This window comes from Pelodiscus sinensis, chromosome 2 (assembly GCF_052426305.1).
Source record: "Pelodiscus sinensis isolate ZL-2025 chromosome 2, ASM5242630v1, whole genome shotgun sequence".
Classification (NCBI taxonomy): domain Eukaryota; kingdom Metazoa; phylum Chordata; order Testudines; family Trionychidae; genus Pelodiscus; species Pelodiscus sinensis.
Genome location: NC_143053.1, coordinates 1,244,443 through 1,269,606, shown reverse-complemented (window position 1 = coordinate 1,269,606; position 25,164 = coordinate 1,244,443). Strand labels below are relative to the sequence as shown.

Below are 25,164 nucleotides of genomic sequence, written 5' to 3'. Positions count from 1 at the left end.
AGCGGGGGGGTCACAGGAGCGGGGGGGTCACAGGAGCGGGGGGCAGCATGAGCAGCGGGGGGGTCACAGGAGCGGGGGACAGCATGGGCAGCGGGGGGCGGGAGCGGGGGGGACAGCACGGGCAGCGGGGGGGTCACAGGAGCGGGGGGCAGAAGCGGGGGGGTCACAGGAGCGGGGCCAGCATGGGCAGCGGGGGGCAGGAGCGGGGGGACAGCACGGGCAGCGGGGGGGTCACAGGAGCGGGGGGGTCACAGGCGCGGGGGGTCACAGGCGCGGGGGGCAGCATGGGCAGGAGCGGGGGGCAGGGGCGGGGGGGTCACAGGAGCGGGGGGCAGCATGGGCAGGAGCGGGGGGGGTCACAGGAGCGGGGGGGGCAGCACGGGCAGCGGGGGGGTCACAGGAGCGGGGGGGTCACAGGAGCGGGGGGCAGCAGCAGGAGCGGGGGGGGCAGGAGCGGGGGGGGTCACAGGGCAGGGGGGGGTCACAGGAGCGGGGGGCAGCACGGGCAGCGGGGGGGTCACAGGAGCGGGGGGGGTCACAGGAGCGGGGGGAGCAGCACGGGCAGCGGGGGGGAGCAGGGGCAGGAGCGGGGGGAGCAGCACGGGCAGCGGGGGGGTCACAGGAGCAGGGGGGGCAGGGGGGGGGCAGCGGGGGGGTCACAGGAGCGGGGGGCAGGAGCGGGGGGGTCACAGGAGCGGGGGGAGCAGCACGGGCAGCGGGGGGGTCACAGGAGCGGGGGGCAGGAGCGGGGGGGTCACAGGAGCGGGGGGAGCAGCACGGGCAGCGGGGGGGTCACAGGAGCAGGGGGGGCAGCACGGGCAGCGGGGGGGTCACAGGAGCAGGGGGGGCAGCACGGGCAGCGGGGGGGTCACAGGAGCGGGGGGCAGGAGCGGGGGGGTCACAGGAGCGGGGGGAGCAGCACGGGCAGCGGGGGGGTCACAGGAGCGGGGGGCAGGAGCGGGGGGGTCACAGGGGGGGGGGGGGGGGGAGCAGCACGGGCAGCGGGGGGGTCACAGGAGCAGGGGGGGCAGCACGGGCAGCGGGGGGGTCACAGGAGCGGGGGGCAGGAGCGGGGGGGTCAGGGGGCAGCGGGGCAGCGGGGGGGGGGAGGAGCGGGGGGCAGCGGGGGGGTCACAGGAGCGGGGGGGGCAGCACGGGCAGCGGGGGGGTCACAGGAGCAGGGGGGGCAGCACGGGCAGCGGGGGGGTCACAGGAGCGGGGGGCAGGAGCGGGGGCAGGAGCGGGGGGCAGGAGCGGGGGGCAGCGGGGGGCAGGAGCGGGGGCAGCGCGTCCAGTGGGGTGAAGGCTCGGTGCCCCCAGGACGTCCGGCTGCTGAACGCGGGGAAGCCGCCGCAGAAAGCGGCCGAGATCGAGCGGGACCTGGACAAGGCGGACGCCATGATCCGCCTGCTCTTCAATGACGTGCAGGCCCTGAAGGACGGGCGCCACCCGCAGGGCGAGCAGATGTACCGCAGGTACCCGCCAGCTGGCCCCGCCCCTGCCTGGGGGGGCAGCCGGAGCCCCGCCCCTGCCTGGGGGGAGGTGCAGCCAGAGCCCCGCCCCTGCCTGGGGGGAGGTGCAGCCGGAGCGCCGCCCCTGCCTGGGGGGGGGGGCAGCCAGAGCCCCGCCCCTGCCTGGGGAGAGGTGCAGCCGGAGCCCCGCCCCTGCCTGGGGGGGGGGGCAGCCAGAGCCCCGCCCCTGCCTGGGGGGAGGTGCAGCCGGAGCCCCGCCCCTGCCTGGGGGGAGCCCCGCCCCTGCCTGGGGGGTGCAGGCAGAGCCTAACGCTCCTGAGAGCCCCCTTCAGTGCGTGAGCGCCCGTTGGGTCCCGGCCCTCAGCTCCCCGGGTCACGTGTCCGCGCCTGGAGTCGCAGAACCCTCCGGAGTCTCCAGCCCCTGGGAGCCCAGCCCCGCGCTGCCCCACCCCCCTTTTCCTAATGTCCAACCTGGACCTCCCCCTGCTCCCTGCAGTGACCCCCCTGGCTTGGGTCCCGCGGGAGACTTGCACCCTGAGTTCCTGACGGCCGGGAGGGGGGTTCGGGGTCAGCCCTCGGCTGACAAATGGAGAATTGCAGCAGAGTCCGACTGGGCCGTAGTGGGGGGGGGGTCTGCTCTGTGACCCGGGTCCCCCTGCGCTGGGCTGCGATTCCCACGGACTCCCCCACGTGTGGAATGGCCCAGACACGGGGGGGGGGGTCTGCTCTGTGACCCGGGTCCCCCTGCGCTGGGCTGCGATTCCCACGGACTCCCCCACGTGTGGAATGGCCCAGACACGGGGGGGGGGGTCTGCTCTGTGACCCGGGTCCCCCTGCGCTGGGCTGTGATTCCCACGGACTCCCCCACGTGTGGATTGGCCCAGACACGGGGGGGGGGGGTCTGCTCTGTGACCCGGGTCCCCCTGCGCTGGGCTGTGATTCCCGCGGACTCCCCCACGTGTGGAATGGCCCAGACACGGGGGGGGGGGGGTCTGCTCTGTGACCCGGGTCCCCCTGCGCTGGGCTGTGATTCCCACGGACTCCCCCACGTGTGGAATGGCCCAGACACGGGGGGGGGTCTGCTCTGTGACCCGGGTCCCCCTGGGCTGTGATTCCCACGGACTCCCCCACGTGTGGAATGGCCCAGACACGGGGGGGGGGTCTGCTCTGTGACCCGGGTCCCCCTGGGCTGTGCGATTCCTGTGGACTCCCCCACGTGTGGAATGGCCCAGACACGGGGGGGGGGGGGGGGTCTGCTCTGTGACCCGGGTCCCCCTGCGCTGGGCTGTGATTCCCACGGACTCCCCCACGTGTGGAATGGCCCAGACACGGGGGGGGGGGTCTGCTCTGTGACCCGGGTCCCCCTGCGCTGGGCTGTGATTCCCACGGACTCCCCCACGTGTGGAATGGCCCAGACACGGGGGGGGGGGGTCTGCTCTGTGACCCGGGTCCCCCTGCGCTGGGCTGTGATTCCCACGGACTCCCCCACGTGTGGAATGGCCCAGACACGGGGGGGGGGGGGGGAGGATCTGCTCTGTGACCCGGGTCCCCTGCGCTGGGCTGTGATTCCCACGGACTCCCCCACGTGTGGAATGGCCCAGACACGGGGGGGGGGGGTCTGCTCTGTGACCCGGGTCCCCCTGCGCTGGGCTGTGATTCCCACGGACTCCCCCACGTGTGGAATGGCCCAGACACGGGGGGGGGGGTCTGCTCTGTGACCCGGGTCCCCCTGCGCTGGGCTGTGATTCCCACGGACTCCCCCACGTGTGGAATGGCCCAGACACGGGGGGGGGGGGTCTGCTCTGTGACCCGGGTCCCCCTGGGCTGGGCTGTGATTCCCACGGACTCCCCCACGTGTGGAATGGCCCAGACACGGGGGGGGGGGTCTGCTCTGTGACCCGGGTCCCCCTGCGCTGGGCTGTGATTCCCGCGGACTCCCCCACGTGTGGAATGGCCCAGACACGGGGGGGGGGTCTGCTCTGTGACCCGGGTCCCCCTGCGCTGGGCTGTGATTCCCACGGACTCCCCCACGTGTGGAATGGCCCAGACACGGGGGGGGGGGTCTGCTCTGTGACCCGGGTCCCCCTGCGCTGGGCTGTGATTCCCGCGGACTCCCCCACGTGTGGAATGGCCCAGACACGGGGGGGGGGTCTGCTCTGTGACCCGTGTCCCCCTGCGCTGGGCTGTGATTCCCACGGACTCCCCCACGTGTGGAATGGCCCAGACACGGGGGGGGGGGGGTCTGCTCTGTGACCCGGGTCCCCTGCGCTGGGCTGTGATTCCCGCGGACTCCCCCACGTGTGGAATGGCCCAGACACGGGGGGGGGGGGTCTGCTCTGTGACCCGGGTCCCCTGCGCTGGGCTGTGATTCCCGCGGACTCCCCCACGTGTGGAATGGCCCAGACACGGGGGGGGGGGGGTCTGCTCTGTGACCCGGGTCCCCCTGCGCTGGGCTGTGATTCCCACGGACTCCCCCACGTGTGGAATGGCCCAGACACGGGGGGGGGGGGGTCTGCTCTGTGACCCGGGTCCCCTGCGCTGGGCTGTGATTCCCGCGGACTCCCCCACGTGTGGAATGGCCCAGACACGGGGGGGGGGGTCTGCTCTGTGACCCGTGTCCCCCTGGGCTGGGCTGTGATTCCCACGGACTCCCCCACGTGTGGAATGGCCCAGACACGGGGGGGGGGTCTGCTCTGTGACCCGTGTCCCCCTGGGCTGGGCTGTGATTCCCACGGACTCCCCCACGTGTGGAATGGCCCAGACACGGGGGGGGGGGTCTGCTCTGTGACCCGGGTCCCCTGCGCTGGGCTGTGATTCCCACGGACTCCCCCACGTGTGGAATGGCCCAGACACGGGGGGGGGGGGTCTGCTCTGTGACCTGGGTCCCCTGCGCTGGGCTGTGATTCCCACGGACTCCCCCACGTGTGGAATGGCCCAGACACGGGGGGGGGGGTCTGCTCTGTGACCCGGGTCCCCTGCGCTGGGCTGTGATTCCCACGGACTCCCCCACGTGTGGAATGGCCCAGCCCCCTCGGCCCAGCCTGGGCAGGGAACAAGGCTCTTCCCAGGGGGAGACAAAGGGGGGAGGGGGAGACAGACACCTGCTGGGGGCAGGCCTGGGAGCGGGGCAGGTGGTTGGGGAAAACATGGAGAGAAGAGGCTGAGCTGAGCCCTGGGGGCTCGGGGCCCTGTGGACCCCACCCCAAGGGCTCTGAGGCTGCCTGCCCCTCACTTCCAGGGCCACGTGCCTCTGTTCCCCTGGCTGGTGGAGCCCCATCTTGCTGGAAATGGGTTGAGGGTCGGGGGTCCCGGTGCACCGCCACACCGAGCCCTGCCTGCCCCTAGGCGGGGCCCCCAGAGCCCAGCCTGCCCCTGCTCGCCCTGGCCGGCTCCCGCGCCAGCCCTTCCCCCACGGCCTGCCCTCTGCCCGCAGGGTGTACCGCCTGCACGAGCGCCTGGTGGCCATCCGCACGGAGTACAACCTGCGCCTCAAGTCGGGCTCCCTGCAGCCGGCCACGGCCCTGCCCCTCGGGCAGCGGCCCCGGGCGGAGCTGGACGACGTCACGCTGCGCTACCTGCAGGACCTGCTGGCCTGGGTGGAGGAGAACCAGCGGCGGCTCAGCGGCGCCCAGTGGGGCGTGGACCTGCCCACCGTGGAGTCCCAGCTGGGCAGCCACCGGGGCCTGCACCAGTCCATAGACGAGTTCCGGGCCAAGATCGAGCGGGCGCGAGCCGACGAGGTGAGCGCGGGGGGGCAGGCCTGACCGCCACGCACTGGCCTCGTGCCCCGGACCCTGCCGTGCAGCTGCCCCTGGGGGCGCAGGACTGGCCCGTTTCCTGGGCGCAGTGGGACCCCCACGCCCGCTTCCTCTCCACCTGCAGTGGGGGAGATGCCTTCTGCCGCTCAGAGCCCCCTTTCCAGAGGGGCTTGATCCCCGTGGAGGCCGCTGCACCCGCTTCTCCCGGCCTCGGCCCCAGTCACGGGAACTCGGGGTCTGGCCAGGCCCCGCTGCGCTAGCCGCCTGCCTGGCGAGGGCTGGAGCCCAGCGAGGGAGCCTCCTTGGCCGGCACCCACTCATCCCCTAGCCAGCGGCACAGGGCGGGTGAGACCTGGGGTCCCCTGCTGAGCTCACCCCAGGGCGGTGCTGGGGGGGGAGCAGCGTGCCCTGTGCTGCGTCTCCTGCCCCTAGCACCCTCTAGGGGAGCAGCTGGTGAGGGCAGGGCCACCCCCAATGCCCCTTGAGGGGGAGCAGCCAGCGAGGGCAGGGCATCCCCTAGCGCCCCCTGGGGGGACAGCCGGTGAGGGCAGGGCATCCCCATGCGCACCCTGTGGGAGCAGCCTGCGAGGGCAGGGCGCCCCCTAGTGCCCCCTGGGGAGAACAGCCGGTGAGAGCAGGGCGCCCCCTAGTGCCCCCTGGGGGGAACAGACGGCGAGGGCGCCCCCTAGTGCCCCCTGGGGGGAGCAGCCGGCGAGGGCAGGGCGCCCCCTAGCGCCCCCTGGGGGGAGCAGCCGGCGAGGGCAGGGCGCCCCCTAGTGCCCCCTGGGGGGAGCAGCCGGCGAGGGCAGGGCGCCCCCTAGTGCCCCCTGGGGGAACAGCCGGCAAGGGCAGGGCGCCCCCTAGTGCCCCCTGGGGGGAGCAGCCGGCAAGGGCAGGGCGCCCCCTAGCGCCCCCTGGGGGGAAACGCCGGCTAGGGCAGGGCACCCCCTAATGCCCCCTAGGGGAATAGCTGGCTAGGGCAGGGCGCCCCCTAGCGCCCCCTGGGGGGGAACAATTGGCAAGCGCAGAGCATCCCTTAGCGTCCCCTGGGGGAACAGACGGTAAGCGCAGGGCATCCCCATGCGCACCCTGTGGGAGCAGCCGGCAAGGGCAGGGCGCCCCCTAGTGCCCCCTGGGGGGAACAGCCGGCTAGGGCAGGGCACCCCCTAATGCCCCCTAAGGGAATAGCTGGCTAGGGCAGGGCGCCCCCTAGCGCCCCCTGGGGGGGAACAATTGGCAAGCGCAGAGCATCCCTTAGCGTCCCCTGGGGGAACAGACGGTAAGCGCAGGGCATCCCCATGCGCACCCTGTGGGAGCAGCCGGCGAGGGCAGGGCGCCCCCTAGTGCCCCCTGGGGGGAACAGCCGGCGAGGGCAGGGCGCCCCCTAGTGCCCCCTGGGGGGAACAGCCGGCGAGGGCAGGGCGCCCCCTAGTGCCCCCTGGGGGGAGCAGCCGGCGAGGGCAGGGCGCCCCCTAGTGCCCCCTGGGGGGAACAGCCGGCGAGGGCAGGGCGCCCCCTAGTGCCCCCTGGGGGGAGCAGCCGGCGTGGGCAGGGTGCCCCCTAGTGCCCCCTGGGGGGAGCAGCCGGCGAGGGCAGGGCGCCCCCTAGTGCCCCCTGGGGGGAGCAGCCGGCGAGGGCAGGGCGCCCCCTAGTGCCCCCTGGGGGGAACAGCCGGCGAGGGCAGGGCGCCCCCTAGTGCCCCCTGGGGGGAGCAGCCGGCGTGGGCAGGGTGCCCCCTAGTGCCCCCTGGGGGGAGCAGCCGGCGAGGGCAGGGCGCCCCCTAGTGCCCCCTGGGGGGAACAGCCGGCGAGGGCAGGGCGCCCCCTAGTGCCCCCTGGGGGGAGCAGCCGGCGAGGGCAGGGCGCCCCCTAGTGCCCCCTGGGGGGAACAGCCGGCGAGGGCAGGGCGCCCCCTAGTGCCCCCTGGGGGGAGCAGCCGGCGAGGGCAGGGCGCCCCCATGGCACAGGGCCGGCGATGGGGCTTGCCATGGTAGAGGAGCCCCAGTGGGGCAGCGCCGGGGGCCGGTCACTCACTGCTCTCTCCCCACAGGCCCAGCTGTCGCCTGCCCCACGCCGCGCCTACCGAGAGTGCCTGGCCAAGCTGGACCAGCAGTACGCCATGCTGCTGGTGAGAGCAGGGGCCAGGGCAGGGAGGGTTTCTAGTCGGGGCGATGTGGGGAGCAGCAGAGAGGTGGAGAGAGGGGGGCTGGGAGGGGTTGGGGGGCTGCGCGGGGGAGGGTGGGCAGACTGGGAGGGTTGATGCTGGGGAGCTGTGGGGAGCCGTGCCAGGGGTCGGGGGGCTGGGAGGGGGAGGGTGGGCAGACTGGGAGGGTTGATGCTGGGGAGCTGTGGGGAGCCGTGCCAGGGGTCGGGGGGCTGGGCGGGGTCGGGGGGCTGGGAGGGGGAGGGTGGGCAGACTGGGAGGGTTGATGTTGGGGAGCTGTGGGGAGCCGTGCCAGGGGTCGGGGGGCTGGGAGGGGGAGGGTGGGCAGACTGGGGAGGGTTGATGTTGGGGAGCTGTGGGGAGCCGTGCCAGGGGTCGGGGGGCTGCGCGGGGGAGGGTGGGCAGACTGGGAGGGTTGATGCTGGGGAGCTGTGGGGAGCCGTGCCAGGGGTCGGGGGGCTGCGCGGGGTTGGGGGGCTGCGCGGGGGAGGGTGGGCAGACTGGGAGGGTTGATGTTGGGGAGCTGTGGGGAGCCGTGCCAGGGGTCGGGGGGCTGGGCGGGGGTGCCCGCCCCCACCCACGCTCGGGGTGCCCGCAGAACACCTCGGCGGCCCGGCTGCGGCACCTGGAGAGCCTGCAGGGCCTGGTGGGCGCCGCCACGCGGGAGCTGCTGTGGCTGAGCGAGAAGGAGGAGGAGGAGGTGAACTACGACTGGAGCCATCAGAACCCCAACATGGCCGCCAAGAAGGAGAACTACTCGGTACAGCCCCCCCATGGCCCCCCCCCCGCCCTGCATGTGCCCCCCCGCCGGGCGCCTGCATGTGCCCCCCCGCCTGCATGTGCCCCCCCGCCCCCCCCCGCCGGGCGCCTGCATGTGCCCCCCCGCCTGCATGTGCCCCCCCGCCGGGCGCCTGCATGTGCCCCCCCCCCCCGCCTCCATGTGCCCCCCCGCCTCCATGTGCCCCCCCCCCGCCGGGCGCCTGCATGTGCCCCCCCGCCCTGCATGTGCCCCCCCGCCGGGCGCCTGCCCCCCTCCAGCCATTCTGCCGGGCGCTCACCTGCCCCCTCTGCGGCGCCAGGGCCTGATGCGGGAGCTGGAGCTGCGGGAGCGGAAGATCAAGGAGATCCAGGCCACGGGTGACAGGCTGCTGCAGGAGGAGCACCCGGGCAAGCAGACCGTGGAGGTGAGGGCAGGGCCCTTCTCAGTGGGCACTGGGTGGGGGGCAGGGGAGAGGCCGGGTGGGGGGCGGAGGGGAGGGCGGAGGGGAGGCCGGGGGCCCGGGCGGGGGGGAGGGGAGGCCGGGAGCCTGGGCGGGAGGCGGAGAGGAGGCCGGGGGCCTGGGCGGGGGGTGGAGGGGAGGCCGGGCGGGGGGCGGAGGGGAGGCCGGGGGCCCGGGCGGGGGGCGGAGGGGAGGCCGGGCGGGGGGCGGAGGGGAGGCCGGGGGCCCGGGCGGGGGGCGGAGGGGAGGCCGGGCGGGGGGCGGAGGGGAGGCCGGGGGCCCGGGCGGGGGGCGGAGGGGAGGCCGGGGGCGGGGGGGGTGGAGGGGAGGCCGGGCGGGGGGCGGAGGGGAGGCCGGGGCCCGGGCGGGGGGCGGAGGGGAGGCCGGGGCCCGGGCGGGGGGTGGAGGGGGGGCCGGGCGGGGGGCGGAGGGGAGGCCGGGGGCCCGGGGCGGGGGGCGGAGGGGAGGCCGGGCGGGGGGCGGGGGGAGGGGGAGGCCGGGGGCCCGGGCGGGGGGCGGAGGGGAGGCCGGGCGGGGGGCGGAGGGGAGGCCGGGGGCCCGGGCGGGGGGCGGAGGGGAGGCCGGGCGGGGGGGGAGGAGGGGGGGCCCGGGCGGGGGGCCCGGGCGGGGGGCGGAGGGGAGGCCGGGGGCCCGGGCGGGGGGTGGAGGGGAGGCCGGGCGGGAGGCGGAGGGGAGGCCGGGGGCCCGGGCGGGGGGCGGAGGGGAGGCCGGGCGGGGGGCGGAGGGGAGGCCGGGGGGCCCGGGGCGGGGGGCGGAGGGGAGGCCGGGCGGGAGGCGGAGGGGAGGCCGGGGGCCCGGGCGGGGGGCGGAGGGGAGGCCGGGCGGGGGGCGGAGGGGAGGCCGGGGGCCCGGGCGGGGGGCGGAGGGGAGGCCGGGGGCCCGGGCGGGGGGCGGAGGGGAGGCCGGGGGCCCGGGCGGGGGGCGGAGGGGAGGCCGGGCGGGGGGCGGAGGGGAGGCCGGGGGCCCGGGCGGGGGGCGGAGGGGAGGCCGGGGGCCCGGGCGGGGGGGCGGAGGGGAGGCCGGGGGCCCGGGCGGGGGGGCGGAGGGGAGGCCGGGGGGCCCGGGCGGGGGGCGGAGGGGAGGCCGGGCGGGGGGCGGAGGGGAGGCCGGGGGCCCGGGCGGGGGGCGGAGGGGAGGCCGGGGGCCCGGGCGGGGGGGCGGGGGGAGGCGCGGGGGCCCGGGGGGGGGGCGGAGGGGAGCCGGGCGGGGGGCGGAGGGGGAGGCGGGGGGGGGCGGGGGGCGGAGGGGAGGCCGGGGGCCCGGGCGGGGGGCGGAGGGGAGGCCGGGGCGGGGGGCGGAGGGGAGGCCGGGGGCGGGCGGGGGGCGGAGGGGAGGCCGGGCGGGAGGCGGAGGGGAGGCCGGGGGCCCGGGGGGGGGCGGAGGGGAGGCCGGGTGGGGGGCGGAGGGATGCCGGGGGCTGGCCGGGGGGCAGAGGGGAGGCCGGGGGCCCGGGCGGGGGGCGGAGGGGAGGCCGGGCGGGGGGGCGGAGGGAGGCCGGGCGGGAGGCCGGGCGGGGGGCGGAGGGGAGGCCGGGCGGGAGGCGGAGGGGAGGCCGGGGGCCCGGGCGGGGGGCGGAGGGGAGGCCGGGGCGGGGGGCGGAGGGGAGGCCGGGTGGGGGGGCGGAGGGGATGCGGGGGGCGGGGGGCTGGCTGGCCGGGGGGGGGGGACCTGCCTGCCAGGCAGTGGGTGAGTCTGGCTCAGCTGCATGAGGTGCCCCCAGTGGCCTGTGGGTGGCCGTGGGGCGGAGCCAGGATGGGGGAGGGGTGCTGGGGGCAGCCGTGGGGCTGAGCCAAGCTGGGGCGGGGTCTGTTCCAGGCCTTCCAGGCTGCCCTGCAGACCCAGTGGAGCTGGATGCTACAATTGTGCTGCTGCATCGAGGCCCATCTGAAGGAGAACACGGCCTACTTCCAGGTGAGGCCGGGGGAGGGGGGATGTGCCGGGGGGGGGTGCCGGGAGGGGGGTGATGTGCCGGGGGGGCGCCGGGGGGGGTGATGTGCCAATGGGGCGCCGGGAGGGGGGTGATGTGCCGGGGGGGCGCCGGGAGGGGGGGGATGTGCCGGGGGGCGCCGGGGGAGGGGGGATGTGCCAGGGGGCGGGTGATGTGCCAGGGGAGGGGGAATGTGCCGGGGGGTGCCGGGAGGGGGGTGATGTGCCGGGGGGGGCGCCGGGAGGGGGGTGATGTGCCAGGGGAGGGGGGATGTGCCGATGGGGTGCCGGGGGAGGGGGGATGTGCCGATGGGGTGCCGGGGGATGCCGGGGGGCGGGTGATGTGCCGATGGGGTGCCGGGGGAGGGGGGATGTGCCGATGGGGTGCCGGGGGGTGCCGGGGGAGGGGGGATGTGCCGATGGGGTGCCGGGGGAGGGGGGATGTGCCGATGGGGTGCCGGGGGGTGCCGGGGGAGGGGGATGTGCCGATGGGGTGCCGGGGGATGCGGGGGGCGGGGGTGCCGATGGGGTGCCGGGGGAGGGGGGATGTGCCGATGGGGTGCCGGGAGGTGCCGGGGGAGGGGGGATGTGCCGATGGGGTGCCGGGGGGTGCCGGGGGAGGGGGTGGGGGGTGCCGGGGGGTGCCGGGGGAGGGGGGATGTGCCGATGGGGTGCCGGGGGGGAGGGGGGAGGTGCCGGGGGGAGGGGGGGCCGATGGGGTGCCGGGAGGTGCCGGGGGAGGGGGGATGTGCCGATGGGGTGCCGGGGGGTGCCGGGGGAGGGGGGATGTGCCGATGGGGTGCCGGGGGAGGGGGGATGTGCCGATGGGGTGCCGGGGGAGGGGGGATGTGCCGATGGGGTGCCGGGAGGTGCCGGGGGAGGGGGGATGTGCCGATGGGGTGCCGGGGGGTGCCGGGGGAGGGGGGATGTGCCGATGGGGTGCCGGGGGGTGCCGGGGGAGGGGGGATGTGCCGATGGGGTGCCGGGGGAGGGGGGATGTGCCGATGGGGTGCCGGGGGGTGCCGGGGGAGGGGGGATGTGCCGATGGGGTGCCGGGAGGTGCCGGGGGAGGGGGGATGTGCCGATGGGGTGCCGGGGGGTGCCGGGGGAGGGGGGATGTGCCGATGGGGTGCCGGGGGAGGGGGGATGTGCCGATGGGGTGCCGGGAGGTGCCGGGGGAGGGGGGATGTGCCGATGGGGTGCCGGGAGGTGCCGGGGGAGGGGGGATGTGCCGATGGGGTGCCGGGGGAGGGGGGATGTGCCGATGGGGTGCCGGGAGGTGCCGGGGGAGGGGGGATGTGCCGATGGGGTGCCGGGGGGTGCCGGGGGAGGGGGGATGTGCCGATGGGGTGCCGGGGGAGGGGGGATGTGCCGATGGGGTGCCGGGAGGTGCCGGGGGAGGGGGGATGTGCCAGGGCACACAGGGTGCCTGGGGGCAGGGGCTGTCACGTGGTGTGGGAGAGGCCCTGGGCCCGGCCCTCCCCCCCCCCACCCCACTGGCAGCCAGGCGGGACTCTCAGGCGGCAGGTAGAAGAGAAGGTCTGTGGGTCCCAGGGACACGGCGTAGCCCAGACTTGTGACAGGAACCAGGAGCCGCCAGCCCGGCCCGTCTGGGGAATGAGGGGCCCAGAGCCAGGGCCCTGCCCCCTCGCTGCCCCCCAAGCCAGCTCGGCTTCCCTCTCCCTGAGCCAGATGAAAACTGACTCCCACTCCCAGCCAGCCCCGCCCCACCTGCTTCCCAGGCAAGCTGCCCCTGGCTGTTCCCCCCACCCAGGCTCAGGTTGCAGGGCAGCCTGGGCTATTGCCGCGGGCTTGCTGAGATGGGGCAGCCCCCCCAGTGAGAGCCACCCACTCCCAGCCCCTGCCGGGCAGCGGTGCCGTGCCCAGGGAAACTGAGGCACGCACACAGCGTGTTATGACAGAGCAGCCCGGGAGTCACCAGCCTGGGCCAGGCAGAGGGGCCCCCGTGGGGCTGGCAGCTGCTGACCCCTCTGCCCCGCCCTGCAGTTCTTCTCCGACGTGAAGGAGGCAGAGGAGTTCCTGAGAAAGACACAAGAGAGTATGAAGAAGAAATACTCGTGCGATCGCACCATCACCGTGACACGCCTCGAGGACCTGCTGCAGGACGCCCTCGTGAGTGCCAGTCCTCCATGTCCCGCCCTTGTGAGCCCTCCCGTCGCCGGCCTGCCCAGCCGGGGGCGCTGCCCCTCCCAGGCCGCTGGTAGCGCCCTCGGGGGGACGCCCGGGGGAAGGGGCCTGAGCCCCGAGTGCAGGGGGATCCGCAGCCTGCGCGGACGCCGTCGATTCCCAGCGCCCCCGCCCCCGCGGGACGCCCCCCCGGGGTGCTCTGCCCCCCCCGCCACATGGGGTCGGCCCCTCCAACGTGCCCCCGCCCCCGCGGGACGGCCCCCCCCGGGGTGCTCTGCCCCCCCCCCGCCACATGGGGTCGGCCCCTCCAACGTGCCCCCGCCCCCGCGGGACGCCCCCCCCCGGGGTGCTCTGCCCCCCCCGCCACGTGGGGCCGGCCCCTCCAACGTGCCCCCGCCCCCGCGGGACGCCCCCCCCGGGGTGCTCTGCCCCCCCCGCCACGTGGGGCCGGCCCCTCCAACGTGCCCCCGCCCCCGCGGGACGCCCCCCCCGGGGTGCTCTGCCCCCCCCGCCACATGGGGCCGGCCCCGCCCCCCGGGACGCCCCCCCCGGGGTGCTCTGCCCCCCCCGCCACATGGGGCCGGCCCCTGCCCCCGCGGGACGCCCTCCCCGGGGTGCTCTGCCCCCCCCCGCCACATGGGGCCGGCCCCTGCCCCCGCGGGACGCCCCCCCCGGGGTGCTCTGCCCCCCCGCCACATGGGGCCGGCCCCTGCCCCCGCGGGACGCCCCCCCGGGGTGCTCTGCCCCCCCGCCACATGGGGTCGGCCCCTCCAACGTGCCCCCGCCCCCGGGACGCCCCCCCGGGGTGCTCTGCCCCCCCCGCCACATGGGGTCGGCCCCTCCAACGTGCCCCCGCCCCCGCGGGACGCCCCCCCGGGGTGCTCTGCCCCCCCCGCCACATGGGGTCGGCCCCTCCAACGTGCCCCCGCCCCCGCGGGACGCCCCCCCCCGGGGTGCTCTGCCCCCCCTGCCACGTGGGGCCGGCCCCTCCAACGTGCCCCTGCGGGACGCCCCCCCGGGGTGCTCTGCCCCCCCCCCCCCGCCACATGGGGTCGGCCCCTCCAACGTGCCCCCGCCCCCGCGGGACGCCCCCCCCGGGGTGCTCTGCCCCCCCCCGCCACATGGGGTCGGCCCCTCCAACGTGCCCCCGCCCCCGCGGGACGCCCCCCCCGGGGTGCTCTGCCCCCCCCCCGCCACATGGGGTCGGCCCCTCCAACGTGCCCCCGCCCCCGCGGGACGCCCCCCCGGGGTGCTCTGCCCCCCCCGCCACGTGGGGTCGGCCCCTCCAACGTGCCCCCGCCCCCGCGGGACGCCCCCCCCCGGGGTGCTCTGCCCCCCCCGCCACGTGGGGTCGGCCCCTCCAACGTGCCCCCGCCCCCGCGGGACGCCCCCCCCGGGGTGCTCTGCCCCCCCCGCCACGTGGGGTCGGCCCCTCCAACGTGCCCCCGCCCCCGCGGGACGCCCCCCCGGGGTGCTCTGCCCCCCCCGCCACGTGGGGCCGGCCCCTGCCCCCGCGGGACGCCCCCCCGGGGTGCTCTGCCCCCCCCCCGCCACGTGGGGCCGGCCCCTCCAACGTGCCCCCGCGGGACGCCCCCCCCCGGGGTGCTCTGCCCCCCCTGCCACGTGGGGCCGGCCCCTCCAACGTGCCCCTGCCCCTGCGGGACGCCCCCCCCGGGGTGCTCTGCCCCCCCCCGCCACGTGGGGCCGGCCCCTCCAACGTGCCCCCGCCCCCGCGTGGGGCTGCGCCCGGCCTGCATCCCCTCCCACGGCCTGCCCTCTGCCCCTCCCTCTGCCCTGCCCCCCCTGCCCCCCGGTGACCCCGCGCTGTGCCCGCAGGACGAGAAGGAGCAGATGGTGGAGTACAAAGGGCACCTGGCGGGGCTGGCCAAGCGGGCCAGAGCCATCGTGCAGCTCAGGCCACGCAGCCCAGCCACCCCGCTGAAGGGCCGGCTGCCGGTGCAGGCCGTGTGTGACTACAAGCAGATGGAGGTGAGGGGCTAGGGCGAGCCCTGGAACGGGGCGCGGGGGCCTGGCGGGGGGCCGGGTGGGGGGCGCGGGGGCCTGGCGGGGGGCCGGGTGAGGGGTGCGGGGGGGGCGCGGGGGCCTGGCGGGGGGCCGGATGAGGGGTGCGGGGGGGGGCGCGGGGGCCTGGCGGGGGGCCGGGGGGTGGGGGGGGGGGCGCGGGGGCCTGGCGGGGGGCGGGAGGGGTGGGGGGGGGCGCGGGGGCCTGGCGGGGGGCCGGGGGGGGGGGCGGGGGCCTGGCAGGGGGCCGGGTGAGGGGTGCGGGGGGGGCGCGGGGGCCTGGCGGGGGGCCGGATGAGGGGTGCGGGGGGGGCGCGGGGGCCTGGCGGGGGGCCGGATGAGGGGTGCGGGGGGGGCGCGGGGGCCCGGAGGGGGGCGCGGGGGCCTGGCGGGGGGGGGAGGCCTGGCGGGGGCCTGGCGGGGGGCCGGGGGTGAGGGGTGCGGGGGGGGGCGCGGGGGCCTGGCGGGGGGGCGGGGGGCCTGGCGGGGGGGGCGCGGAGGCCAGGCGGGGGGTACAGGGGCCTGGCGGGGGGCGCGGGGGGCGCAGGGGCCTGGCAGAGCCGGCCGGGTGAGGGGCACGGGGGCCTGGTGGGGGGCCGGGTGAGGAGTGCGGGGGCCTGGCAGGGGGTGCAGGGGCCTGGTGAGGGCGCGGGGGGCGCTGGGGCCTGGCGGGGGGCCGGGTGAGGAGTGCGGGGGCCTGGTGGGGGGGGGGGCGCGGGGGGCATGGAGGCCTGGCGGGGGGCACAGGGGCCTGGTGGGGGGCACAGGGGCCTGGCAGAGCCGCCCGGTGCCGGGGGGCCGGGGCTCACGCTGCCGCGGCGGCCCCCCTAGATCACGGTGCACAAGGGGGACGAGTGCTCCCTGCTCAGCAACGCCCAGCCCCACAAGTGGAAGGTGCTGAACAGCGCAGGCAGCGAGTCCATCGTGCCGTCCGTCTGCTTCCTCCTGCCCCCGCCCAACAGGGAGGCCCTGGACGCCGCCGGCAGGTGTGTGTGGGGCTGCCCCCTCCCTGCCTGCTCCCTGCCCTGGGGACCCTCCCGTCCTGTGGGGACCCCTCCCGTCCTGCTCCCTGCCCCGGGGACCCCTCCCGTCCTGTGGGGACCCCTCCCTGCCTGCTCCCTGCCCCGGGGACCCCTCCCGTCCTGTGGGGACCCCTCCCGTCCTGCTCCCTGCCCCGGGGACCCCTCCCGTCCTGTGGGGACCCCTCCCTGCCTGCTCCCTGCCCCGGGGACCCCTCCCGTCCTGTGGGGACCCCTCCCTGCCTGCTCCCTGCCCCGGGGACCCCTCCCGTCCTGTGGGGACCCCTCCCCTCCTGCTCCCTGCCCCGGGGACCCCTCCCGTCCTGTGGGGACCCCTCCCGTCCTGCTCCCTGCCCCGGGGACCCCTCCCGTCCTGTGGGGACCCCTCCCTGCCTGCTCCCTGCCCCGGGGACCCCTCCCGTCCTGTGGGGACCCCTCCCGTCCTGCTCCCTGCCCCGGGGACCCCTCCCGTCCTGTGGGGACCCCTCCCGTCCTGCTCCCTCGCCCTGGGGACCCCTCCCGTCCTGTGGGGACCCCTCCCTGCCTGCTCCCCCGCCCTGGGGACCCCTCCCGTCCTGTGGGGACCCCTCCCTGCCTGCTCCCTCGCCCTGGGGACCCCTCCCGTCCTGTGGGGACCCCTCCCTGCCTGCTCCCTGCCCTGGGGACCCCTCCCGTCCTGTGGGGACCCCTCCCTGCCTGCTCCCTGCCCCGGGGACCCCTCCCGTCCTGTGGGGACCCCTCCCGTCCTGCTCCCTCGCCCTGGGGACCCCTCCCGTCCTGTGGGGACCCCTCCCGTCCTGCTCCCCTGCCCTGGGGACCCCTCCCGTCCTGTGGGGACCCCTCCCTGCCTGCTCCCTCGCCCTGGGGACCCCTCCCGTCCTGTGGGGACCCCTCCCGTCCTGCTCCCTGCCCTGCGGACCCCTCCCGTCCTGTGGGGACCCCTCCCGTCCTGCTCCCCTGCCCTGGGGACCCCTCCCGTCCTGTGGGGACCCCTCCCGTCCTGCTCCCCTGCCCTGGGGACCCCTCCCGTCCTGCTCCCCTGCCCTGGGGACCCCTCCCGTCCTGTGGGGACCCCTCCCGTCCTGCTCCCCTGCCCTGGGGACCCCTCCCGTCCTGTGGGGACCCCTCCCTTCCTGCTCCCTCGCCCTGGGGACCCCTCCCGTCCTGTGGGGACCCCTCCCGTCCTGCTCCCTGCCCTGGGGACCCCTCCCGTCCTGTGGGGACCCCTCCCGTCCTGCTCCCCTGCCCTGGGGACCCCTCCCGTCCTGTGGGGACCCCTCCCATCCTGCTCCCCGCCCTGCGGACCCCTCCCGTCCTGTGGGGACCCCTCCCGTCCTGCTCCCTGCCCTGCGGACCCCTCCCGTCCTGTGGGGACCCCTCCCGTCCTGCTCCCCTGCCCTGGGGACCCCTCCCGTCCTGCTCCCTCGCCCTGGGGACCCCTCCCGTCCTGCTCCCCTGCCCTGGGGACCCCTCCCGTCCTGCCTGCTCCCCTGCCCCCCGCGACCCATCCTGCTCCCCTGCCCTGGGGACCCCGCCTGTGCTGTGCCTCCCCACCTGTCGGGACCCATCTGCTCTGGGGTCCCTCGGCTCCTTTCTGCTCCACTTTGTCCGGGTCCCTCTCCCCCGGCTGCTCACGGCCTCTCGCTGCGCAGGCTGGACCAGCTCCACCAGCACCTGGGGACGCTGTGGCAGGAGCTGCACGTGGATATGAGGAGCCTCCTGTCCTGGCTGTACCTGCTCCGCGACATCCAGCAGATCCAGTCCTGGACCCTGCTCATGGTGCGTCCCAGCTCAGCCCCTGGGGGAGGAGCGGGCCGGCCCAGGGCCCAGCTGGGAAATTCAGGCTCAGTCTGGAGAGAGGCCAGGATCTCCACCCCCAATGCCCGCCTGTCTCCGGGCGGGGGACGGGGTGTTACCCACCGCCCGCCTGTCTCCGGGCGGGGGACGGGGTGTTACCCACCGCCCGCCTGTCTCCGGGCAGGGGACGGGGTGTTACCCACCGCCCGCCTGTCTCCGGGCGGGGGGGACGGGGTGTTACCCACCGCCCGCCTGTCTCCGGGCTGGGGGGACGGGGTGTTACCCACCGCCCGCCTGTCTCCGGGCGGGGGACGGGGTGTTACCCACCGCCCGCCTGTCTCCGGGCGGGGGACGGGGTGTTACCCACCGCCCGCCTGTCTCCGGGCGGGGGACGGGGTGTTACCCACCGCCCGCCTGTCTCCGGGCGGGGGACGGGGTGTTACCCACCGCCCGCCTGTCTCCGGGCGGGGGACGGGGTGTTACCCACCGCCCGCCTGTCTCCGGGCTGGGGACGGGGTGTTACCCACCGCCCGCCTGTCTCCGGGCGGGGGACGGGGTGTTACCCACCGCCCGCCTGTCTCCGGGCGGGGGACGGGGTGTTACCCACCGCCCGCCTGTCTCCGGGCTGGGGACGGGGTGTTACCCACCGCCCGCCTGTCTCCGGGCTGGGGACGGGGTGTTACCCACCGCCCGCCTGTCTCTGGGCTGGGGACGGGGTGTTACCCACCGCCCGCCTGTCTCTGGGCTGGGGACGGGGTGTTACCCACCGCCCGCCTGTCTCCGGGCTGGGGACGGGGTGTTACCCACCGCCCGCCTGTCTCTGGGCTGGGGACGGGGTGTTACCCACCGCCCGCCTGTCTCCGGGCTGGGGGACGGGGTGTTACCCACCGCCCGCCTGTCTCCGGGCTGGGGGACGGGGTGTTACCCACTGTCTGCGTGGGGATGGAGAGGCCTGTCTCCCTTGTCTCCAGGGGGGTGCTGGCAAGGGGGGGTCAGTGCCCATCTGAGTCCGTGTGCCTCCCCCAGTTCCGGACGCTGCCGCCCGAGGATTCCCAGCAGATGCTGCGCAGCCTGGAGACCCATTTCCAGGAGTTCATGCGGGACAGCCAGGACTCGCAGCGCTTCCTGCCGGACGACCGGCTGCACATGGAGCGTGAGCACCAGGCCTGCGTCCAGAAATACGAGACCCTGCTGCACAGCCTGGAGAAAGGTACCCGTGGGCGCCTCGGCGTGGGCCCGGCTGCTCCCTGAGCGGGACCGGGCCTGTGGGGGGCCGTGCCCCCCGTGCCTGCGACGTGCCCCCCGTGCCTGCGACCGGCCCCCCCGTGCCTGCGACGTGCCCCCCGTGCCTGCGACCGGCCCCCCCGTGCCCCCCCGTGCCTGCGACGTGCCCCCCCCCCCGGCTCCCCCCGTGCCTGCGACGGGCCCCCCCCCCGCCGCCGGCCCCCCCCCCCGTGCCTGCGACGTGCCCCCCGTGCCTGCGACGGGCCCCCCCCCCCGTGCCTGCGACGGGCCCCCCCCCCCGGCTTGCCTGCAACGGCCCCCCCCCCCCCTGCTCCCCCCCCCCCGTGCCTGCGACGGGCCCCCCCCCCCCCGTGCCTGCGACGTGCCCCCCGTGCCTGCGACGGGCCCCCCCGTGCCTGCGACGGGCCCCCCCCGTTCCTGCAACGGGCCCCCCCCCCCCCCCCCCCGTGCCTGCGACGGGCCCCCCCCCGTGCCTGCGACGGGCCCCCTCCCGCTGTGCCTGCGACGGGCCCCCCCGTGTCTGCGACGTGACCCCCCCGTGCCTGCGACGTGCCCCCTCCCGCTGGGCCTGCGAGGTCCCCCCGTGCTTGCGACGTGCCCCCCGTGCTTGCGACGTGACCCCCCCGTGCCTGCGACCTGCCCCCTCCCGCTGTGTCTGCGACGTGCCCCCCCGTGTCTGCGACGTGCCCCCCGGCTGAACCCTTCCCAGGAAACTGTTCATCCACCACCCCTCCCCCGCGGGCAGGACCCCACCCCGAGCCCCCCAGCCCTCACCCCACCCCGCGCCCCCCAGCCCTCACTAACGAGCCCGCTGGCCTGGCAGGGGAGCAGGACGAGTCCACGTGCAGGAGCTACATCTCCCAGCTGAAGGACATCCGGTTGCAGCTGGAGGGCTGCGAGGCCCGCACGGTGCACAGGATCCGGGCGCCCCTGGACAAGGAGCCAGCCAAGGAGTGTGCCCAGCGCCTCAATGAGCAGCAGGTGGGTGCCCCGGGAGGTCCTGCGCCAGCCAATCAGGGTCTGTCTACACTACCCCGCTAGTTCGAACTACCTAGTTATTCCGAACTATCTGTACTCCCCGTTCACGAGGCGCGCGGGTAGATCGGAAGGAGGCGCGCGGGTAGATCGGAAGGAGGCGCGCGGGTAGAGCGGAAGGAGGCGCGCGGGTAGAGCGGAAGGAGGCGCGCGGGTAGAGCGGAAGGAGGCGCGCGGATAGATCGGAAGGAGGCGCGCGGGTAGAGCGGAAGGAGGCGCGCAGATAGATCGGAAGGAGGCGCGCAGATAGATCGGAAGGAGGCGCGCGGGTAGATCGGAAGGAGGCGCGCGGATAGATCGGAAGGAGGCGCGCGGATAGATCGGAAGGAGGCGCGCGGGTAGATCGGAAGGAGGCGCGCGGGTAGATCGGAAGGAGGCGCGCGGGTAGAGCGGAAGGAGGCGCGCGGGTAGAGCGGAAGGAGGCGCGCGGGTAGATGGGAAGGAGGCGCGCGGGTAGATCGGAAGGAGGCGCGCGGATAGATCGGAAGGAGGCGCGCGGGTAGATCGGAAGGAGGCGCGCGGGTAGAGCGGAAGGAGGCGCGCGGGTAGATCGGAAGGAGGCGCGCGGGTAGATCGGAAGGAGGCGCGCGGGTAGATCGGAAGGAGGCGCGCGGGTAGAGCGGAAGGAGGCGCGCGGGTAGATGGGAAGGAGGCGCGCGGGTAGATCGGAAGGAGGCGCGCGGGTAGATCGGAAGGAGGCGCGCGGGTAGATCGGAAGGAGGCGCGCGGGTAGATCGGAAGGAGGCGCGCGGGTAGATCGGAAGGAGGCGCGCGGGTAGAGCGGAAGGAGGCGCGCGGGTAGATGGGAAGGAGGCGCGCGGGTAGATCGGAAGGAGGCGCGCGGGTAGAGCGGAAGGAGGCGCGCGGGTAGATCGGAAGGAGGCGCGCGGGTAGAGCGGAAGGAGGCGCGCGGGTAGATCGGAAGGAGGCGCGCGGGTAGAGCGGAAGGAGGCGCGCGGGTAGAGCGGAAGGAGGCGCGCGGGTAGATCGGAAGGAGGCGCGCGGGTAGATCGGAACGGCTACCTAGTTTGAACTATCTAGTCTGTGCTGCGAGTAGCTGCGCGGCTCGGGGTTCGCACTAGCCGGCTTTTAAAAATGGCGCGCCGGCTTTATGCTAATGAAGCCCGGGAAATTCAAATCCCGGGCTTCATTAGCAAGTTCGGTATGCATACATTACCCCCCTAGTTCGAACTAGCGGGGTAGTGTAGACATATCCTCAGAGAGCACCAGGGGTCCCCTGGCCCCCCCGCCCAAGATCCTGCGCCCAGCCTGTGACGTACTAGGCCGGGTCTGGGCACCGCTCAGGGTGAATCGCTCAAACCAGGCTCCTCGCAGCCCCCGACGAGACCTTCCCAACAGGCCACAGACCAGCCCCACCGAGCGCTCCAGCTGCCAGTCCCAGCAGGAACCTCACGAGCAAACCCCCTCGGACACCCCAGCTCTCCCTGTGCCCCCCCAGCCCCAGGCCTGACGGGGGGGTTCTAGAACCCAGTCCCACCTACCCGGACGGGTTCTCCGGGTCCCAAGGAACCAGCCCCAGATCCCCGGTCAGTTCCCACGCTGGATCTTCCCCACGAGATCACGCTGGGCCCGTCCTTTAGCATCCACCCCCTGAGGGGTTATTAACGAGAGAGAGGGAAGGCGGGACTGAGGCTGTGAAGGCGAATCCGTCGCACACACCAGGCACCCAGCTCTGGACGCAGGCTCTCAGCAGAGATGCTACAAGCTGCCGGCTTAGCAGTCTCTGGTGCCCATCCTGTGCCAGGGCGGGTCGGCCTCCTTCCCGCTCGCTGCCCCGCAAGGCTGCACCTGGGATCAGGAGCGAGATTACAGCCGAGACGGAGACGCCTCCTGGCACGTCTGTGTCTCTGGGGTCTCCCAGACTGGAGCGGGTCACAAGGCCAAGTGACTGGTCTGTTTCACATGTCAGCCGCCATTACGCCCTGGCTGGTTCGCCTGTTCCCAGACGCCTCCCTCAGGTGTGAATCGGCCTCACCGAGAGCCAGTGTCCCTGGGGCCGGGCTAGTTCGCACAGTCACTGACTGGACAGCCCCTCCCTACAGCAGGGACACCCAGCGCACCAGCCCAGAGCCTGTGTCCGTACCCCCCAGGCCCCACACCGGCACACGGGCAGACACAATCAGCAGGACGGAAGCTCCCTTTGACCCCGCACGGCCCCTTTGGACGGACTTTGGGGCAAACACCCCTGGGGGCCCGGCCCGGATCTGCCTGCTCCCCTTGACATCCAGTGAGATGACACAGCCAATCAGAGAGCAGCAGGTCCCCCCACCCCCGAGATCCTGCACCCCACAGCCCTTTCACAAGAGGTTGGCCAAGCAAACGTGAGCTCCCCACCCTGTGCCCAGACCCCACCCGGAGCCCCCCACGCCCAGACCCCACCCCGAGCTCCGCCACCTCAAGCCCCGCCCCGAGCCCCCTGCGCCCAGACCCTGCCCCCTCCTGTCCTGAGGCCCCGCCCCACCCCACTCCAAACACCCCCATCTTGGCCCCGTGTCGCCGCGTCCCCGAGGGTCCCTCCCCTCATCTCGGCCCCATGTCGCCGCGTCCCCGAGGACCCCCCCATATCTCAGCCCCGTGTCGCCGCGTCCCCGAGGACTCCCCCATATCTCAGCCCCATGTCGCCGCGTCCCCGAGGGCCCCCCCTCAACTCGGCCCCATGTCTCCGAGGACCACCCCATCTCGGCCCCGTGTCGCCGCGTCCCCGAGGGCCCCCCCATCTCGGGCCCGTGTTGCTGTGTCTCCGAGGACCCCCCCAGCTAGGTACACATGTATCTAAGTGTAAAGTAACGCTCATTGGAAAAAATAACCCCAACTAGACATACAATACGATGGGGGCTAATTTAGCTACAACTAATCAGGAAAGAGATCTTGGTGTCATTGTGGATAGTTCTCTGAAGACGTCTACGCAGTTTGCAGCGGTGGTGAAAGAAGCAAATAGGATGTTAGGAATCATTAAAAAAGGGAGAGAGAATAAGACAGAGAATATCTTATTGCCCTTCTATAAATCCATGGGACGCCCACATCTGGAATCCTGCTTACAGATGTGCTCTCCTCATCTCAAAAAAGAGATACTGGCGTTGGAAAAGGTTCAGAGAAGGGCAACTAGAATGCTGAGGGGTTTGGAACGGGTCCCATATGAGGAGAGGCTAAAGAGACTGGGACTTTTCAGTTTAGAAAAGAGGAGACTGAGGGGGGATATGATCGAGGTCTATAAAATCATGAGTGGTGTGGAGAGGGCCAATAAAGAAAAGTTATTTATTAGTTCCCATAATAGAAGAACTAGAGGTCACCAAATGAAATTAATGGGGAGCAGGTTTAAAACTAATAAAAGAGAGTTCTTCTTCACACAGCGTGTAGTCAACCTGTGGAACTCCTTGCCAGAGGAGGCTGTGAAGGCTAGGACTATAACAGAGTTTAAAGAGAAGCTGGATAATTTCATGGAGGTTAGGTCCATAAAAGGCTATTAGCCAGGGGATAAAATGGTGTCCCTGGCCTCTGTCTGTCAGAGGCTGGAGAGGGATGGCAGGAGACAAATCGCTTGATCATTGTCTTCGGTCCACCCTCCCTGGGGCACCTGGTGCTGGCCACTGTGGGCAGACAGGATACTGGGCTAGATGGACCTTTGGTCTGACCCCACCTGGCTGCTCTGTTCTTATGGGAGGCAGCTGCCCTGTTAGCAGTTCACGGGCCAGGGGAGGATGTGGGAGCAGGGCAGGTGACCCGAGCTGGCAGCGCCTTAACGTACCCAGCTGGTTTCACGTGGCCGGTGGGAGGCAATGAAGCAGGATCCCTCCTCCAGCTCCAACACCATCGGGGTCACAGGACCCCCCAAGTACTTCCTGCCTCCCTGATCGGAACGGCCTCCCCCCAGCACGTGCAGGCCCTCCGCAGGACGGGGGAGCGCGGGGGGAGAGGCTGGAGCCAGCTCCTCCATTAGCAGCAGGCTGCAGCTGCGTCTGCTCCTCCGCAACAAGAGGGCAAGAGACCCCCTTCCCCAGCCGGTCAGCTGAGCTCCCTGCACGGGGTGGCTCCTGCACAGCACCAGACCTGTCACCACAAGTGCGTCAGCCGCCCCCGGCCTGCAAGGGGCCTCCCCAGCAAATCCCCCCGACACCCCAGTGCTCCCTGCGCCCCCCCCCCCCCCCAGACCCCCTTACACAGGGGAGAGGTGATAACCCATCCCCCACCTCCCCTCACACACCCCAGTGCTCCCTGTGCCCCCCCAGACCCCCTCACACAGGGGAGAGGTTCTAACCCATCCCCCACCTCCCCTCAGACACCCCAGTGTTCCCTGTGCCCCCCCAGACCCCCTTACACAGGGGAGAGGTGATAACCCATCCCCCACCTCCCCTCACACACCCCAGTGCTCCCTGTGCCCCCCCAGCCCCCCCTTACACAGGGGAGAGGTTATAACCCATCCCCCACCTCCCCTCAGACACCCCAGTGCTCCCTGTGCCCCCCCAGACCCCCTTACACAGGGGAGAGGTGATAACCCATCCCCCACCTCCCTCAGACACCCCAGTGCTCCCTGTGCCCCCAGCCCCCCCTTACACAGGGGAGAGGTTATAACCCATCCCCCACCTCCCCTCAGACACCCCAGTGTTCCCTGTGCCCCCCCAGACCCCCTTACACAGGGGAGAGGTGATAACCCATCCCCCACCTCCCCTCACACACCCCAGTGCTCCCTGTGCCCCCCCAGTCCCCCTTACACAGGGGAGAGGTGATAACCCATCCCCCACCTCCCCTCAGACACCCCAGTGTTCCCTGTGCCCCCCCAGACCCCCTTACACAGGGGAGAGGTGATAACCCATCCCCCACCTCCCCTCACACACCCCAGCGCTCCCTGTGCCCCCCAGCCCCACTCACACAGGGGAGAGGTTATAACCCATCCCCCACCTCCCTCAGACACCCCAGTGCTCCCTGCGCCCCCCCAGCCCCCCCTTACACAGGGGAGAGGTTATAACCCATCCCCCACCTCCCCTCAGACACCCCAGTGCTCCCTGTGCCCCCCAGCCCCCCCTTACACAGGGGAGAGGTTATAACCCATCCCCCACCTCCCCTCAGACACCCCAGTGCTCCCTGTGCCCCCCAACCTCCCTTTACACAGGGGAGAGGTTATAACCCATCCCCCACCTCCCCTCAGACACCCCAGTGCTCCCTGTGCCCCCCAGCCCCCCCTTACACAGGGGAGAGGTTATAACCCATCCCCCACCTCCCCTCAGACACCCCAGTGTTCCCTGTGCCCCCCAACCTCCCTTTACACAGGGGAGAGGTTATAACCCATCCCCCACCTCCCCTCACTCACCCCAGTGCTCCC

At 74.5% G+C, this 25,164-nt stretch overlaps 1 protein-coding gene across 22 annotated transcripts in view; it reads left to right on the top strand.

Moving 5' to 3' along the window:
* The window catches only part of PLEC (plectin), a 198,268-nt gene that overhangs the window by 149,860 nt on the left and 23,244 nt on the right, over positions 1-25,164 (top strand). For all 22 annotated transcript variants that reach the window (XM_089775874.1, XM_089775873.1, XM_089775876.1 and 19 more), the window contains 12 exons: positions 1,321-1,475; positions 4,906-5,212; positions 7,280-7,357; positions 7,992-8,153; positions 8,473-8,577; positions 10,450-10,545; positions 12,568-12,693; positions 14,545-14,697; positions 15,562-15,716; positions 17,402-17,528; positions 18,573-18,756; positions 19,615-19,772. In XM_089775874.1, the coding sequence (XP_089632000.1) occupies positions 1,321-1,475; positions 4,906-5,212; positions 7,280-7,357; positions 7,992-8,153; positions 8,473-8,577; positions 10,450-10,545; positions 12,568-12,693; positions 14,545-14,697; positions 15,562-15,716; positions 17,402-17,528; positions 18,573-18,756; positions 19,615-19,772 (1,806 nt within the window). The remainder of the gene's footprint in view (positions 1-1,320; positions 1,476-4,905; positions 5,213-7,279; positions 7,358-7,991; positions 8,154-8,472; positions 8,578-10,449; positions 10,546-12,567; positions 12,694-14,544; positions 14,698-15,561; positions 15,717-17,401; positions 17,529-18,572; positions 18,757-19,614; positions 19,773-25,164) is intronic.